We start from the raw sequence: 18,094 nt of genomic DNA, 5'->3' as shown, positions 1-18,094 counted from the left end.
CGCGCCGGGAAGCGGCGCAGGGGAAGCCCTAGCAACGGAGGCTGGTCCGGAGACGCCCACTCCCACCGCCATGTGTGGCGGCGGCAGCACTGGTCTCCCCCTCCGGGAGTGACGGCGGTGGGAGCTGAGGACAGACCGTGGTTGCCAGGGGTCAGTTGCACCAGGGCGGCCGGGGAGGCGGCGCCACCACAGCGAGCCTCAGGAAGGACTCTGTGGGGACAGACTGGGCAGTGGCGGCACCGGGCTGGGACGCACTGTGATTGGCTGACGAGGTGTGACCACGGGGGAGCTGGCTGAGAGGCACGTGCTCTGTTATTTCCAGCAACTGCCTGGAGTCTACAGTTCTCTCAGAATAGTAAGCTTAATCAAAACTGGAGTCTCGCAGATGGGCTGAGCAAGATGGAGAGCACGCCGGGAGGCGCCCAGCACGGAAGGAGCACTGGCGGTGGGTGAGCGGCCGCAGCCGAGGACCCCCAGCACCCCACTCTGGGTCCCGCGGAATGGCCCGGCCCCGGGTGTCAGGGCCCCTCAGCGCGTGAGGACTCGACCAGCACCTCGGCTGCCCGTCGGACGCGGGGAGCCCAAGGGGAGGTCTCGTCACAAGTGCCCAGAAGGCCGGCTGAGAGAACAGAGCCCAGAGTCCACGGGGGTGGGGTGGGGGTGCACATGCAGGAGGCCGCGAGGGCCCGGCCACCACGGGCAGCGGGAGCCCCAGGAGCACGAGGGAGCGCAGCGAAGCGAGGGAGCCGCACGGGGTGGATGGAAGAGAAATGGCAGGAGCAGCAGCTCTACCTGCTGGGTCGCTACTGAGGGGCAGGAAGACAATGAACAGAGCTCACGACCCTGGACAGAGGTGGCGGCTCCCCCCCAGGGCATGCTGGGAGAAGCCCCCCGTCCTGGGCGGGCAGGCCTCCCTCCCAGCGGGGAGGAGGGCCCGGCTCCTACCTCCCACTGTTAGCACTCGAAGTCGCTCCTGGAAAACGGCCAGGTCTGAGAGCAGGGGAGCAAGGGGCAGGGGGCGCGGGAGGAAAAAGACAGGTGAGAGTTAGTCCAAAAACCACCCCCCCGCGCCGCGGCAGTGAGGGGACACAGAACACAGACAGACACAGACGTGGGGGGGGGGGAGGACAGGCAGGTAACAGGGTCGGGTCACCGGCTGCGGTCACTGGGGCTACTACCGTGGTCACCCACTGGCCTGAAGTGCAGGAGGGCCGGGGGCAGTGTCTGAGACCCCCGTCCCCTCCCACGGAAGCGACCGACAGGAGGCTCCTGGGGAGGAGTATGCCCGATCTGGACACTTCAGGAAGAGGAACGCAAAAGAGGAAGGACTCATTCCTCAGGCCTGAAGCCTCGGGCAGGACACTAGACTGGAACCCTCAGGATCCTGGCGGCTTCTGGGTGGGTCCGTGCGGCCCCTCGAGGCAGAACTGGGACCAAGGTGCTCAGCCTGAGGACACAACCCACGGCCCCGGGCTCGGGGGACAGGCAGACCACCCGTCTGCCGCACTGGCACTCTCCCGGCCGCCGTGAAAACCCCCCAGTCCCTTCTGCTCCGGACCCAGGCACCAGCGTGCATGGGCCTGGGGGGCGGCGAGGCGTCTGGTCACCGTGCGGTCACCGTGCCTGTGGCCACTCCTGCCCTGGGGGAAGTGCACAGAAGGCCAGCAACACTCCCCTGGACGCTGGTGCCGAGGACTGACTCAGGACGCAAGGACCCCGCTCTGACGGGGGGACGACGGCACCCGGCACAGGCCCAGGAGCCAGCAGCTCCGCCGCCCTGACCAGAAGGTGCGGATTCTGCACCCGCGGATGCTCTGAGGTGAGAGCAAGGACTGTGCTTATCCCCTCCACGCCTCAGAATCGAGACCAGCGCCGGGCCAGGAGCACTGGCGAACACGTCGTCCGTTCACGCCTGCAGCCAGTAGGGGGGTGGTCACGCCTGCTCGCTCCGGGCGTGGGGCAGGTGGGCACTTGGTCTTGCCCTGCACAGCAGCCCCCCTCGCCTGCAGCCCCAGCTGCCTGTGGCCAGCCACACCCGAACACATTCAACAAAAGTCCCCAGACACAAACAGCTCCTAAGTTCCCCACCGCACGCCGTCTGCAGCAGCGTGAAGGGATCTCGAGACACTGTTCACGGCCGCTGGTCACTCAGGGGCGTCTCGGTGACCAGAAAGGGCCCACATTCACACGACTCCTGTGACAGCATGCTATCACAGGCACTTGTCAGCCAGTGCTGACCCTCTCTCCCTGCGCCTGCAGGACGAGCTGCACCTGTCACAGGTGTGTGTACAGGAGAAAACAAGGCGTGCACAGGGCCTGCACACCTGGGGGTCACAGGATGTGCTCACAGATGAGAGGGCTCCTGTCCTTTTCCAGCTTTTGAAAGATGAAACACAAACGACAGACACAAACCGGAGGAAAGCAAAGGAAGACACTCTGCCTGTCGCTGGGGAGAGCACCTGGACTCGGTGGCACGTGTGGCCCAGCCGCACACAGGGGCCTCTGCTGCCCATCGGGGGCGGGGCTGGTGCCAGGCCTGCCTGCCACCCGTCTGCCAGCTCCCGGGCGTCCAGGAGGGAGGCAGCCTGCGGGGACGCGCCCGCCAGGCCGGAGGGAGCCCAGCCCCAGCCCCCACCCACCGCAGCCAGGAGGGGCTGGGGGCCCTGCTCGCCAGGCGAGAGCCGACCGCACCCCGCGCCCCGCCCCGCTCCTCGTCCCGGCCGTCAAGGGAGGCCCGGGGACGAGCACCCCCCCCCCCCCCGCCCCGGTAAGCAGCTGACTGCCCCCAAGGCTGCCCTCTCCCAACCCGCTCTCTCGAGCGGCTCGGCCCCAGCCCGTGCAGCCTGACCTCACGGGAGGGTCAGGCTCCCGCTCTGCACGAGTGCGCGTCCCCGTCGCAGCGCCTCGCTCTGTCACTGAGAGCAGCGGGCTGGGGCTTCCGCACAGACACCGCCGCAGGCGGCACTCTCACGCCGCAGCTGGACGCGAGCGTTGTTGCACTTGGGGAGGAGACGGAGGGCGGGGTGCAGGGGCCGTCTCCAGGCCCCAGACTAGGCGGGCGGCCCAGGGTGGCCGGATGGTCAGCGCCAGCGCGTGGGGCTGCACGGGGCAGGCCGAGCTCCTGCTGGGAGCTGGGTGCCCGCCTGGCCCTTCCCATCAGGGGCTGCACTGACCTGTCCTTAGGGCGCCCGGGGGCTCACGGGAGAGCTCCAAGCCTCCTTTGGGAGGGTGGGGTGGGCAGGACCCCCCACAATCACGTTCTGAGGTAGGGCACTGCTAGTCAGCTCCGCAGGTGCAGAGCCCTGATGTCCCCCCCAGCCCTGGGAGCACCCAGGAGGCTCGCGACCACCCAGCCTGTGGGTGGCCCATCTGGCCACCTGACTCAGGCCGGGGGGATTTCTAGGCCGGCCTGTCCCAGCCTTCTCCCAGTCAGGCAGGAAGCATCAAGAACTCGGCGAGAAGCATCCGCACGGTCCACTATAAGAAACCCGGAGTGGACCGCTGGCTGCTCTCACCAGCCCTGCGCTTCTCCAGCGGCAGAGAATCCCCTGGAACGTGGGGACGTGTCACCCAGGCCCCGTTTCCCCGCAGGCTGAGAAGCCCCAGGGGGCGTGGCAGCGACTGAGGACACCAGCCACTCACTCACTCGCCCCGGACCCACAACCGGGCACGCTGCTGCACACAGTGACACCCTGTCCTCGGGGCTCCCTCGGGGGGGCCTGGGCCTCCACCCACCCCTGTGCAGCCTGGGACCATCACTCATCTTCCGACGGTCTCCACCAGAGGGCCACTAGCCCCTGCCCGGACTGCGCCGACGGTGCGCCCCAAGCTCTGTCCTGAAACAACCCAGCAGGTGAGGAGACAGGCACCCAGCAGACCCCGGCCTGGGGGTCGGAGGAGCCGGGGGCACACTCGGCGGGGAGCTGCGTGCGCAGGGCTGTGGACGGAAAGGCTGTGCTGGACCCCCGTGTTCCGGGCCCGCACACGTCCAGGCTGAGACGACTCAACACCACCTTCCCTGCAGACGGGCGTGTGCCCAGTCTGCGCCATCCCTGCTGCTGCACCTGCTGCTGCAGAGGGAACCCGCCGTGACTGGTGCGTCACGTGACTTCAGATTCTACAGAGGGGAGAGGGCTCCCCAACTTCCTCTGAGTGGTTCTGAGGGCTCCTGGCCGGAGGAAGCAGCACCCCTGGTTCATGAAGTTCGTCCTCACCGTGGGACGCTCTGTCGGGCGGGGCGGGGTCGCCATTCCCGGGGAGACGGGAGGCAAGGCCGCCATGGCCCGCAGCACAGAGGCCCTGCCGGGCGCCCCGACGAGAGCTGGGAGCGGAGGGGCGGGAGGGCCCCAGGCCTGACCTCGCACCCTCCTCACTCACCCAAGCCCGTGGGGTGTGGCCCGGCCCTACCTGACCAGAGTCGGGGCACAGGAGAGCTCTGGGCTCCCCGCGCAGCTCTAACGAGCGCTGACAGCCACTCAAAACAGGCCCACTTGGATGCTACGAAACTGGCACCCCGGGTGCAGGGACCCCTCTTCCTGTGCACCCGTCCTGCTCTGTGGGAAGGATCGGCCGTGTCCCACACCGGTCCTCTCCTGGGAGTGCTCACGGAGCCCGGACTCGGCCCCCACCCCCCGAGGCCTGAGCCCACTTGACCAGTCAGGAGGCCGCAGTGCAGAGCGAGCCCTGCGTCACCGGGGCCTGTTCCCGAAACGAAGACAGGGCAGGGACGAGCCCGCACACCAGGGCCAGAGCCCGTGCCCAGCCTCACCGACCAGCGCCCGACTTACACACGGGGGGCAGGTTAGGCCCCCTCACTCGGGGGAGGGGATCGTTAGGCGGGGAGGGAATCGTCAGTCTCGTTAGCATGCAGCGTTTCCGTGAAATTCGCCCATTTCGGAATTAGTCACGCCATCATTGGTTGAGCGTGGGTTAGCAGCACGGTGACTTAGAGCGGATTAACTGGAGAAGCCACTGCAGGTGTGAGCCCAGCCGCGCCCTGCCCAGCACGGCAGCACCGAGGGGTACGCCTGAGGACGGCCCGGGCACCTCCCACGCGCCGGCCTGCACCCCGGGGCGCCTTCCGAAGTTTCCTCGGTTTGATCACCGGCAGCTGAGAATCGAGACCCCAGCTGCACACCCCACTGTGAAGCTGGCCCTGCCGGAGGCGGGCCCGCCGTGCTGGGGAGCACAGAGCACCTCGGTCCGGGACCTGAGGCCAGAGGAGCGAGTCTCCGACTGTCCACCTGCGTGGGTGGGTCGTCCTTTTCCGCCCCAAATTTTACTTCCCAGCTTGAGACTTAATCGAGCTCCTACAAACAAGCTGAAAAGCCGGGATGAAAATAACCTGCCCCCCAACACACGGAGGCGGCGGCCTGCCCGGCAAATGTCCAGTGATCAGAGCGAAGGAAACTTGAGAGCCTCCCCTCCCACCTGGGGCGTCTGCGGCCGCAGGCTGGGACGCGGGCGCTCCGCAGCGCGCCGGCCGCTCTCAGACCCTCACCAAGTTTGTCTGTGGACGAGATAATGTCAGCGGGCACGGAGGAGTCCAGATCGGCATCCAAGATCCCCAGGGGGTCCAGCTGCGCTACATGGTGCCCTCGTATCTACGGAAGGGCCGGCGGTGGGCGGGGAGGGACACACACAAAAGGACAGGAGAAAAAAAAGAGGGAAGGGGCAAAAAAAAGTAAAATTACATTAAAATGAGCATTTACAGGTTAATCCTCACCCACGTTTGAAGAAACAGTTACTGGAGCATCATCAAAATTTACACAACTAATTCCGAGAGGATCAAGTTTTGCAATGTGGTGACCCCTGACCTGGAAGCAATAACACAAGCAGCGGTTAAGCAGGTCCCGGGCTGTGGGGTAAAAGTCATACGTGGTCAAATCTTCCCTGACAGCAGTGAACCCAAGTATCAAGACTACTCGTCAACGCCCGAGCACAGGTGACGGTCCAGGCACCACGGTGTGCAAAGGCGCTTTCAGAGACGGGGGCCGACTCTTGGTGGGGGAGCCCGGGTGTCTGAAAGGGCCCACTTCTTGGGATCCTTGGCTTCCCTGGATACAGGGAAACGGGCTCTGCTGGGGACTGTCACCCCCATATGACGCTGGCTGAGCCAAGAAGAGGCCAAGGTCCCCGCGGAGGAAGGGACTCCAGCACTGGGCAGGGGCAGGGGTGGGGTGCGGTCAGCCCTGGGGCCCCACCCATCCCTGCCGGCCAGGGCACTTTGGGGTCCGACCTGAACTGCCTGGAAACCGGAGAAAGAAAAGGCCCTCAAGCCTGTCCCCTCAGGCACGGGCACGCCACCCCACTGGCAGCAGCTGCGGCTGTGCCTGCTGCCCACGGCCGCCCCTGCGCCACCCTCGCCCCCTGGGGACAGAACGGCGCCCCTGCCGCACTGCAGCGACGGGAGAGGCCCAGGCCCCAGGGGCTCCCCGAGACCTCTGCCCCTGGGCCAAGCACCCGGTCTGGGCTCGGAGAAAGGCCCCGCACCCAGTCTCCAGCTGGCTGACGGCACACTGGAATCCCCTCCCCTGCCTCTGCTCCTGCGGGCGGGCGGGCTGCTCCCAGACCCTGCGGTTCACTCCCACCTACTGTGTGTGGGTGCTAGCGGCTGGCTCGGGGACAGCACTCCCTCCTGCCCAGCACTGCCCCTGCCCATGGGTCTTTCCTGTAAACCGCAGGAACAAATAAAGGGCTCTTTCCGGGGCAGTTGGAGTGGCAGAGGACAGGCCTCGAGGCTGGCCGTCCCGGCCCCTCTCCTCTCCTCCCAGACCCCAGGGCGGGGGACAGCGCCCAGTGTCTGCGGGAGTAGGGGCACCCCCTTACCTGGTAGGCCCTGATGAGAGACTGCACCGCCAGGTGGTCCTCCACCAGCTTGTCCACGTTGGGCTGGGCGGCCACCAGGGGCTGTGCTCGGGCCACGGCAGACAGAGCGCCCGGGCCCAGGGGGAGTGGGCTCTGGTAGGCGGTGCCCGGGGGCGCCCCAGCATTGGTGTTTCGGAAAAAAATGTCCCATGACTAGAGAGAGAAGGAACACATGTGTTACTCCACCGCTCACCGGGGATCGAGCCCTCGTTTTCGGTCAAAGAGCTCTTCTTGGCAGGCAGGCCGCGCCCTGATCGGGCGACGTCCACCCGCTCCAGCCAGCTGCTTCTGCCCCCACGGGGTGGGTCTCTGCAAGCTCGGCCCACCACCCTCCCCCGCTCCAGACACCCCACGCCAACGCCACAGGCGCCCTTGCATCGCCACCCCAAAGGCCTAGGGAGCCCAGCGGCAGGAAGAGGTCTTTCTGCCCATCTGCCCCCTGACCGCCTGTCCCCTGACACAGCCTCCAGAGCCCAGGCCTGGCCTGGGTCCTCCCCGACACACCAGGAGCCCTGTGCAGAGGCAGCCCAGGCTCAGACTCCTGGGGGAGCCGTGTCTTCTGTGAGGGGCCTGCCCAGTGGCCGGCTCGGTGCTCTCGTCCGCAGGTGCGAGGGAACAGCCTGTGCCCTCCCCGGGTCCGCAGTGAAGAGGGACGCTCGGGGACACAGCGCCTGTGCCGGCCCCGCCCCGCCCGTGTCCACAGGAAGTCCTGCGCTCGACCAGCCCTATAGCACACAGCCTGTGGCAGTAAGGGCTGAGCTGGAGTTACTGTCTCTCTCAAGCTCCCTTGTGCTAATCGAACTAACTCAGTTACTTCTTTTCCTCCTATTTTTGGCTATTCACGTTTGAATGGTTCAATTTGTAATTTAAAAAAATGTTTATTTATTTTGGGAGAGAGAGAGGAGGAGAAGGAGAAAGAGAAGGAGAGAAACATCAATGTGTGGTTGCCTCTTGTGTGCCATCTGCTGGGGACCTGGCCTGCAGCCCCAGCATGTGCCCTGACAGGGAATCAAACCGGCGACCCTTTGGTTCTCAGGCCGGTGCTCAGTCCACTGAGCCGCACCAGCCAGGGTTCAATTTGTAATTTGTATACATACTGGGAACTATAATAGTTTACTCTTCTCATAAAAAGATGTGAATTTAAAAAAATATCCGAGAAACTAAGACTTAATACAATTCCATTGCCAAAGAGGCCCAAACGACTAGAAACTGAAAAGCTGAGAAACGTGGAAACACTGTCTTTCTTCTCGGCCACACATTTTCCAGTTTCCCGTCAACACACTCTGATTAGAAGGGCCTGGAGCGAGCTGTAGCTGGACCCGCGTTGGCCACCAAGACGCCGTGCAGGCACTGCTGGCCGCTGCAGGCAGGCCCCCCAGCGCTGTCCGGGGCACGGGCGTACCCGACCCCAGGGTGCCCGAGGGCCACAGCCTGCAGCGGCCAGCCACGAACTGGAAAACCCGCCGCGGGGAGTGGCGGCCTGCGTGCCTGCCTCACACGGGGCAGCTGGAGTCGCACCACACTGTTCCCGGGGCGCTCTGCGGCGGGACAGGCTCCCCTTGTGCTCGAGAAACAGACTGCTGGGCGACTGTGCAACGTGGCCACCATACTAGGAACCAGACTTTTCCATCTTAATGAAAACTGTGAGTTACATATTTTTTTAAAAATTCTATTTATTTGTTCTTAGAGAGGAGAAGGGAGGGAGAAAGAGAGGGAGAAAAACAGTGTGTGGTTGCCTCTCACATGTCCCCCACTGGGGACCTGGCCTGCAACCGAGGCACATGCCCCGACTGGGAATCGAACCAGCCACCCGTTGGTTTGCAGGCCGGCACTCAGTCCACTGAGCCACACCAGCCAGGGTTGTGAGTGACATCCTAACAGCGATTTAAAAGTGTTTTAACACATCTCACTCTTCAAGGCCTTCCTATTTTGGCCATTGGGTTGCTGGTCAGTGTGTGGGCTCATGGCAGGAGGGAGACCTGGGCTGTTCCAGCAGCCCTGGCCATTGTGAAGCACCGTGAACCAGGTCCCTGACACTGGGCGTCCCTCTGCCCTGGGGAGACCTGGCAACCGGGACCCAGGGCCGTTCTCTCAGCCTCCCCGCGTGGCTACTCCCCCGATCCATGCCCCCCGCCCCGAGCCCTGCTCCACTGTGGGAAGAGGCGGTGTGCCCCAGCGGCAGAAACCGCCTGGCTGCCACTCGGGGAGGCAGAGGCCGCCTCAAGGTCCACTCCCCGGGGCAGGGCGAGGCCTCCATTTAGCCCCCACCGGGTCCGTGACAAGGACACATGAAGTGGTAGAACGGACACCCCAAACATCTCCGACCTCCTGGCGCTTTGACAGCGGGTCCAAGCGAGCTCCCTGCATCTCGAGAGTGGCTTCGGCCCAGGGAGAGCCCCAGCCTCCGTCCAGGCCTCCAGTAACCGAGGGCCCAGCCTCGCATGGCAAGAAGCGACAGCAAGCTGCCCCTGCCACAGAGCTCCTAAGGGACTCTCCTCTGCACCCAAGCGAGCGCCTGTGCCGGCCCCGCCCCGCCCGTGTCCACACGAAGTCCTGCGCTCGACCCTCCCTGGGCCTGCGAGAGGCTCCAGGGCCAGGCACGCCCTGCCCCTCTTTCCAACCCTGCAGCAGGCGGTCTTCTGCCTCACAGCATGCCACAGGTGCGCCCAGAGACACAGCGGCGGTGGCCCAACAGCAAGACCTTGGGCCAAGGTCCCGGCCACACAGCAGCCCATCGACCTGATGGCACCAGCTGCTTGTGGACCCAGAGCCAAAAAGCACAGCAGAAGCCAGAAGTCGTCCTCTCTTCGGAAACACGGGCGTCGAGCAACCGAACAGCATTGGCGGCAACAGAGGCGGGAGCAGCTGTCCAGGCTTGGGGGCCCCTGTGCACCACCTCTGCCCCTGGGCTCCCCAGGGCGTGGGTGAGGGGGCAGGGCCCCTTCCAGCCCAGCCCTGGGAGGGGCGTCACCGTCACAGGGCCACCCCTCCTGACGGGCAGAGGGCGGCAGCACAGAGGGGCCCGCAGAGAGCTGGGCCCGCGGGATAGCACACCTGGGACACGCTCCCTCCGCTCCTGGACCTCACCCCCGCCGAAAGCACGCGCCAGGCCCCCGCCTCACACCTCTGGGCAGCGGGGGTGGGTGCAGGTGCTCAGCTGCACCCTGCCCGCCTGGCCCCCAGGTGAGGAGCCCACCCCATCAGCAGCCCCTGCCCACCATGACCTGGGAGGTCCTCACACTTGGGTAATAGACAGCTCTCGACTGCACACACGTGGCAAAGCCTGTGTGCTGCAACCTCCAGCAGGTAAAATCTGTGCCCCTGGGCTGGGCCGGTGGTGCAGGCCCTTCAAATGTGACACACGAGGGTGTGACCGCTCACCAGCCACGCCGAGAGCCAAGGTGCACAGGCACTGCGGCCACAGCCCGACTTCCGCACCTGCCTGTCCCACAACGAACTCAGGAGGAACCTGTCCCCGTGCCAGGCCCTGATGGCCGACGGCCCGAGGCGGACACTCAGGCCTCTGCTCACAAGAGGTGAGAGGGCTGGTGACCTGCAGGAGGGGGCCCTGCCCAGGGAGGGCACGGGAAGGCACCTGCGGCAGAAGGCCAGCTCCTGTGCCCAGCAGGGCCGCAGAGCCTGCAGCGGTCTCAGCGCCAGAGGACCACCTCCCCGGACGCGCACGCAGGTGACTCGAAGGTGCCGCCCCAGAAACAGCCCCGGGAGCTGCCTCTCTCTGTGCGGCTGCTCTGAGGTTCGGGGACAGGAAGGTCTGCGGTGAGCTCCTCCCTCTCGGGAGCGGCAGGACACGTGTCACTTCAGAGCTGGCGCCAGTGCCAGGAGGGAGTGTGCTTGGAGGAGAGACGCTCCCACAGCCACGTGGGGCCACGTGGGTGGGCTGGTGGAGGCAGGCCCGGAAGGTGGGCTGGGGCCAGGGTGCAGCAGCCGGGCGGTGGGACCTACCATGGAGCTCCTCACCTGCGCCTGGCTGGGGGCTGAGAGGGAGGGGCCTGTGGGCAGCAGCGTGACAGCCTGTCCAGGGCATGGGGTCTGCTGCCCCCTCCAGCGGGTGTGAGGCCGTCAGCTGGTGGTGGGAATGACTCACACCAGAACACGGCAGCTTTCACACGTGAGCGAGGGTGCTGCTGTGGTTGAGATGAAACCAGAATTCTCACTTTAATTTTATGTAACTAAACCACTGAAAGCCGTGAGGCTGTGCTTTCGAAGGCCGCTGCTCCTCCCCTGCCCGCCCGCCCACCGACCTTCCAGAGCCAGGACAGGCTCTCCCTGCAGCCACCGGTGTCCCTCCCTCTGCAGTGTCCTACCGAAGCCGGTCCAACTGCCCCGCCGACTAGAGTCCGGGGGTGGGGGGCGCAGACACCTGCAGAGTTGGGTGCCGTAGTGCCAGCTGGGCGAACCTTGAACGTCCAGAGTCCACAGGCTCCCCACCTGCAGAGAGGTGCTGACCACGGCGGGTGGGGGCTGCTCACCGAGGCTGGAGGACTCGGCCTGTTTACCGCCAGCGGATCTCTGGCGTCTCAGTGCCAGTGCCCGGCTGGGAGCTCACATCAGAGCCTGATGGGTCAAGGGCTTCGGTGTGGGAGGGGAGGCCAGCATGCCCCCAGTGTCCCTCCCTCGTCTCAAAGGCCCCACCGAGTGTGGAGCACGTCAGCCAGCACAAGCAGGTGGCCCGACAGAGCCGCACACACGACCGCGCCCACCACAATGGGCCGGCCCGCCAGCCTGCCGCTGGCTCTGGGGTCTGGGGGCCCCTGCGCTCTCCCGCCAGGTCCCTCACCTATCGAAGCAGGAGCACGGGCTATCCAGGGGGACACCTCACACCTGCACAGCTGCGTACACTTGAAAAAGCACCTGCGAGGCCCTGGCTGGGTGGCTCAGTTGGTTGGAGCGCTGTCCTGTGTGCCAAAAGGTTGTGGGTTCGATCCCTAGTCAGGGCATGTATGGAAAGTAACCAATTGATGTTTCTCTTTCACATCCATCTCTCTCCCTTAAAGAAAAAAAAAAAAAGGTACCTGTAGGGACAAAAAGTTTAACTGACCCTCAGTTACTAATGCTTATTCCAGCTGCCACTCAATCGAGGCCTCTGGGACTCTAGGTTCTGGACGGCCACCGCCACTTCCTCTTGTCTGATGCCACTCCTGTGGCTGCCCTGCTGCCTCCGCCTCAGTTAGGGACCCGCCCCACCTGCCCACAAACACACCCACATCACCTGATGGCCACCCTGGAATGCACCAGACCCCAGGTTCAAAGGCCATGACACTCTGGTTCACGAGGGAAACCACCCACGTCAAGCCGGACACGTCCGGCAAGGAGACACACTCAAGGTGTCGGCACGCATGGTCAGAGCAGCCACGTCTGCAGAGCAGGACCACCCACAGGCTCCTGGGCCAATTCCCCGCTGGGCACCAGGGGGCGGAGCCCACCCCTTGGAAGGCACAATGGAGGCAGGCCCAGACCACGGCGGAGACGGCCGAGCTCCACGCCCCAGAGGGCTGCCCCACGCCACACTGACCTCCCTTGGCACCGGCTGCCAGAGGCCCTGCCCTCCTGTCTGCCCTGCTGCCCACCTGGCCCCAGAGACCATTCCTTGCAGGACGCTGGTGACTCCCTTGCCCACCGAGCCGTCTGCCGGACCTGCAGACCGAGGCTCTGGGACTGGGGTTCGTGAACCCCCATTGATTGCCGTGTGTGTGTGTGTGTGTGTGTGTGTGTGTGTGTGTGTGTGACATTTGTCTTGATTGTTAGAGTGTGAGCAGGATATTAACGTATGCTGCTGTTCTACTCCGAGTGGACCTGCATTCGGTAAGAGCTGAGTGTGCAGCGTGGTTCCCGTGTGCGACTCTCGTCTGCTCCTCGGTGCCGGGCTGCTCTGCCGGCAGCGAGCCGAGAGGCTGCCCGGCCGACTGACAGGAAGGACGGTGTCACAATGGAGCTACGCTTGTGACATCATCTTGAGACAAGGGTTTGGCCAGTTCAGTATAGCCAATGGACAGGCAGTGACCCCTCCAGCCAAGGACGGTCAGAAGCGACTTCCTGGCCAACAGGTGCACACCTTCCCCCCACCGGGACGGGTTCCCGTGCCTGTGGGCCGGCTCACGACCCTGCTGTGCAGGGAAAGGCTGCACCCTCCCCTCACAGAACCTGCGCAAGAGGCTCATGCTTTAGGGCTCGGCACCTCTGGGGACAGCACGCAAGACTCGGAGTGCTGACCTTCTGACCCCCCCTCCCCCTCCCCGAGGATGGGCAGGGCCGCACCCAGAGCACAGCACTGCCCACCGCACCTGGGGGCACTGGGGTCAGGCCCCCTCACTTGCCGCCGACGCAGCAGTTACCGCGGGGGCCCTGCCGGGGTGCGGCTCGGCTGTGGAGACCCAGTGGAGGTACGCCCGATCGGAGCGATGCCGCTGTCCTTCAACCGCAGCAGCCCAGGGAGGGACCAGGGCCAAGCAGCTTCACCGTCTCCCCTGCACAGCGTGCAGAGTGGCCACGAGCTCCAAGGTCAGCAAGGAAAAGCTGCCTCAGCTCTGCCCCGGGACCTGCTGAGGGTGCGGTGCGAGGCACGCCCTGGTCTCTGCCCGAGGCTCAAGGTGGCGGCCCACCCCGCTGGGCTGTCGGAGAAAGGACGAGGCGGCCGCCCCGAGGCCCCGCCGTCCCCATGCCCCGCCCGAACCCCTCCGCACAGGTGGGCCTCACACACGTGCAGGCGTTGTTCCTGCTAAAGCCAGGTATGAACGAGGACCTGGGAGGGGACGGCCAGGTCCCGAAGCCTCAGGGCCGAGCTTATTCCAGAGAAGGGCTTGCAGCAGCTGTCCTCAGGGACCCCGCGCCTCCACCAGCCAAGGCGGGGCTGCCCTCCCCCTCCGGCACTTCCTCTAGGGCTGCACCCCCCTTCCTGCCCAGGGGGCGGCTCCAGGGGGCCTTCTGGGAACCCCGGCCCCACCGGCTCGGCTGGCCGTGGAAGCAGGAAGGACCCGGCTCCACACCCTCCTTGGCTGAGCCATGAGTTCAGAGGAGGCGGCGGCATTTCTGGTGGCTCCTACAGACACACCAATGTACCCCGACCCCAACGCCCTTTGGTGACTCGACCCCAAGGCTCACAGGGAAGGAAAAGGCCGGTGAACAGCGAGGACGTCAGCCTGCCCCGAGCACACCGGGGCCGCCCCTCGCGGCTCCCCTAGCCTGCTCTGCGGTCGACCACCCCCCCGGCCCCGCCCTCCAGCTCCCGCACGGGGCCATTGCTGACCCGAGCACCAGGAGACAGTCATGAAAACCACCCATCTCCACTGGCCACTGCGGTGAGGACGTTCCGCCACGAGGTGTGCCTGCTGCCGGGCCAGCTGTGAGGAGAGAGGCACTCGGAAGGGCACGTCCCCAGGAGACACAGGGACCAGAAGGAAGCCTTCTCGGGGGGCTCTGCCTCTCTACGCAGGAGGAACCCAGGAGCACAGCGCGCTCAGACTCGGACGACGCAGAAGTTCCGCCCGGCGGTCTTGAGGCTCTTAGGACGCGGGGACGCCGGGGCGTCTGGCGGTCGTCTTCCTGCTGGCGTCCTCTCTCCGGTGTCTTCCCCTCCGGCGGCCTTGCCTGCTGAGATTCGAGATTCCGGGAGTGCTGCAGCAGTGTCTCCAGATCCGCTGTCTGTTCCGGAGTGCAAGGCACGGTGGGCGAGCGGGAAAGCCCTCCGGTGAGGGCGGCTCCTGGTGGGCCGGGGCAGCCGCAGAGGACGCGGGTGGCTGGGCTCCCAGCTGCCTGCCTGCCGGCCCAAGGGCTCCTCGGGGCACTTACCTGGATGGCCGGCCTGCATCGGCCACCGCTCCAAACACACACAGACCCGCTCCTGCGAGCCTTACCTTGTGAACACTCTTGGGGTTCTCCAGCCAGGCGTAGTACATCTCCTCCACATAGTTGGAGCTAGTCCCGTTGAGGAAGGGCTCTGCAGCCACGGGGGCAGTGTAGCACCGGACCTGCCCAAACGTCCTCGAGGCTGCTGGTCTGTTTTGGGAAAATGTCTTAACAGTCTGGGAGGCCGTCAACGGCCTCAACTTAGTAGCACAAGTCCTTAAGTGAAACATTGTTGTCCCAGTTTTCCACAACTGCCTGCACAAAAAAACAAAAGAAGAAAAGTCAGAAAGAGCATTTTAGCAGATAAAGCTACCGTGGCAGAAGTACCCGCCGGCTCTGGCCGGAGGAGAAAGGGTCCTACCACTCTTGGCAGGTGTCCTGCTCCGGTCCAGAGGGCACAGCGGAGCGTGAGCACCAGCCCCGGCAGCCTCGGCTCTGGGGCCGGGCTCCCCGGCTGCAGGGGCAGGTCTCCACTCACAAGCTTAAACCTCACTGCAGGGATACAAACTATCACTTGATGTAAAGGTGCAACATCTTTAGGTGCATACATTGTATAAAACAATGAACAACTATAGAAAAGGCAACACGGATTAGTTGATTACAGATTAGATTTGGATTAATTGCAAAATGAGAAAGATATTTTTTAACTCTATCCAGAAACTATGGAGCACCTGCCGTACTCATCCTGATATTCTGGAGAATACAGAGAAATTGGGAAAGATATTCCACAATTTATATTTGAGCAGAAGAAAAAATATTTAAAAACCATCACAGAGAAAGCGCTGAGTGCCTGCGAGGCCCAGGACATGCCAGCTCCCCAGAGGGCTCCCTCTGCGCAGGCCAGAGGCCTCAGCCTGCAGGCGTCCCACAGGAACTCCCGGTGCGGGGCAGGAACCGGGGCTGCACAGGCTCGGAAGGAAACTTGCACACACGTCCACCATCAGTGCCCCCGGGTCGGCGACCTGACATGCCAGGACTCTTCAGGAAGCCCGAAAACTCCCCTCCGTTTCCCAGCTCAGCTTTCTGAGTTTCAGTTTAGGCTTCCTCTAAGGTCACAAGGCCACCAAGAGCAGAGCCAGATTTCCTGACTGCAAAGTCCCCATTCTGCCCGGCCCTTTTGTGATACTATGAACAAACTGGGCTTCCGGGAAGGAAATGGATGGGTAGTCTGTTTGCTTCTGATCCAAATGGACATTGCACTTGACGGTCATTAATACTACTAACTCTAACTTACGACTCTATCAGAAGCACCCATTTTAGCCCTGGTTGGTGTGGCTCAGTGGACTGAGTGCTGCCCTGCAGAGCAAGGGGTCACAGGTTCGATTCCCAGTCAGGGCACAGGCCTGGGCTGCGGGCCAGGTCCCTGGTGGGGGGTGCTCAAGAGGCAACCACACACTGACGTTTCTCTCCCTCTCTTTCTCCCTCCCCCCCCAAAAATAAATAACATCTTTAAAAAGAGTATGTCCAGGAAAGTGCAAGCGAACCTATCAACGCCAAAAAAGTAGACAATATGACACTGTTTGTAACCCACTAATTTCAGGATACAAGTACAAACCTGTACATTCGACAAAAATAAGGTTTAAAAAGTAAATGCCAAAGCAAACTTTGTTTATAAGGGTTTGGGGCCCGGGCCTGAGAGGTAACAGAACCTTATCTGTGCCCGCACCTTCCCCAGCTGGGCGGCACACACTCTGGGCCACCGCCGCACACTCAGCAAGGGGACAGGAGGGACTCCCGGTGCCTGTCAGCGTCCTGCTGGCTGGCGGAGGGCCAACTGAAGAGGCAACGCCAGCGAAAGCAGCCTGGGCACGGCGTCCCAGGAAACGAGCCCTGGAGGGCAAAGTGCGCGCACCGTCAGGTGACTGCACCCCACGCCCGTGCGCTTCCTCAAACAGAAGCTGAGGCAGCAAGGGAGTGAGGGTCACTTCCAAACTGCGGGGCATTCTGCCATGACCACACCGAGAGGACCACTGAGCCGGGGGCTGGCGGGGGGCAGGGGAACAGGCGAGTGACCCCAGCTGGCTGCACGGACCTCACGCGCCTCCCCTGGTCTGCGCCCAGCTCCCTTCACGCTCCTGTCCCCACGGTCTTCCTGGGACCTTGACACCACCCTGAGAGCACCCCCCACGCCCTGGGAGTGTTTCTGTGACAGCAGAATGACAACTCACCAAGAGAAGAGGTCACCCAAAGATGTCTCTTAAACATCCGAATTTCCCACCCTGGCAGGTGCTCAGTGCAATGGGTGCTGGCCTGCGAAGCCACAGGGCTGCTGGTTCGATTCCCAGTCAGCACACATCCCTGGGCTGCAGGCCAGGTCCCCAGTCGGGGGAGTGTGAGAGGCAACTCATCAGTGTGTCTCTCACATGTTGATGTTTTCCTCCCTCTCTCTAAAATAAATAAATAAAATAAAATCTTAAAAATTTTGTGGCACACCAAAAAATGTATTCAAAGAAGTCTGAAGTTCCCCTGTAAACCTAAATGCAAGTTAATTTGGAGTGGGTAGCTGGCCAGACCTCGGAGGGACTCCACGTCCATAGTCAGAGCCCAGACGAGCTTTGTCTGCGGGTCTGCAGGCTGCCCCACCCTCACCCAGGCTGTGCCCACAACAGGGGGGCCCTGGCCACAGTGCTCCCGGGTGCAGGTCCACAGGCCCTTTTCAAGGGTGCCGTTCACAACACAAATCACTAAATCTTTACCGGAAGCAAGGCCATTTACCAACACTCATCAAAATGTTTAAAAGCATAAACAGGACTTCTATTTCCTGCTAAATGCACCTCAAGACACTAGATGCTACATTTAAAACAAAAGACTCAGAGATGGAGAGGAGACAGACTGGGAAGAAGATACTGCACTGGGCTCCTGGTTTTCTTTTTGCTTCACATACCCCAGTCTCGGGGCTGGGGAAGCTGGAGCCCAGCAATGCCAACTACTGTGGACAGAAACGGGCAGCAAGAGCCGGCTTCCCCTCACCAGACACCACACAGCAAACAGGGGCCCGCCCCAGCCCCCTGGTGAGGTCAGTGGAGATCAGGGACTTCCACCCCATGAGGTGACATGAGCCCCCTAACACTGTCAGTGGAGGCCAGGGGCAAAGCCTGGGTTCTACACACCCCCACCCCCCGCCCCCAGCAGACACAGGGCAGCACCCTCTCTTCCCGGGCAGGGTGAAAATACAAAGACCGGACAGAGGACTCACTACACCCACAGAGCAGATACCGAGGAGGCTGGGTGGGGAGCCTGGGTTACACCCTGACGGGCAGGGATGGGCCAGCAGCCCTGCCCCCACCTGCGCCTGAGAGAGACTGCCCTGCTCAGAGACTTAAACGAGATCCAGTCTCCAAGTGTAACGCCCAAATGTCCAGGC

At 63.4% G+C, this 18,094-nt stretch overlaps 1 protein-coding gene across 2 annotated transcripts in view; it reads right to left on the bottom strand.

Moving 5' to 3' along the window:
* OGDH (oxoglutarate dehydrogenase) overlaps nt 1-18,094 on the bottom strand; it is a 43,025-nt gene that overhangs the window by 18,292 nt on the left and 6,639 nt on the right. Inside the window, exons 2-4 of one of the 2 annotated variants that reach the window (XM_045828580.1) lie at nt 14,739-14,985; nt 6,829-7,020; nt 5,726-5,816 (exon numbers count right to left, since the gene is read on the bottom strand). In XM_045828580.1, the coding sequence (XP_045684536.1) occupies nt 5,726-5,816; nt 6,829-7,020; nt 14,739-14,960 (505 nt within the window). In that variant the 5' untranslated portion in view covers nt 14,961-14,985. Of the gene's footprint in view, nt 1-5,500; nt 5,604-5,725; nt 5,817-6,828; nt 7,021-14,738; nt 14,986-18,094 lie in introns of both variants that reach the window. The other variant, XM_045828579.1, reaches the window with a different exon arrangement.

This window comes from Phyllostomus hastatus, unplaced genomic scaffold (genome assembly GCF_019186645.2).
Source record: "Phyllostomus hastatus isolate PE091 unplaced genomic scaffold, TTU_PhHast_1.1 phas_scaffold_78, whole genome shotgun sequence".
In the NCBI taxonomy this organism is placed as follows: Eukaryota; Metazoa; Chordata; class Mammalia; order Chiroptera; family Phyllostomidae; genus Phyllostomus; species Phyllostomus hastatus.
Note: the sequence above shows the minus strand (reverse complement) of the source record. Positions and strands in the feature narration are given on the sequence as shown.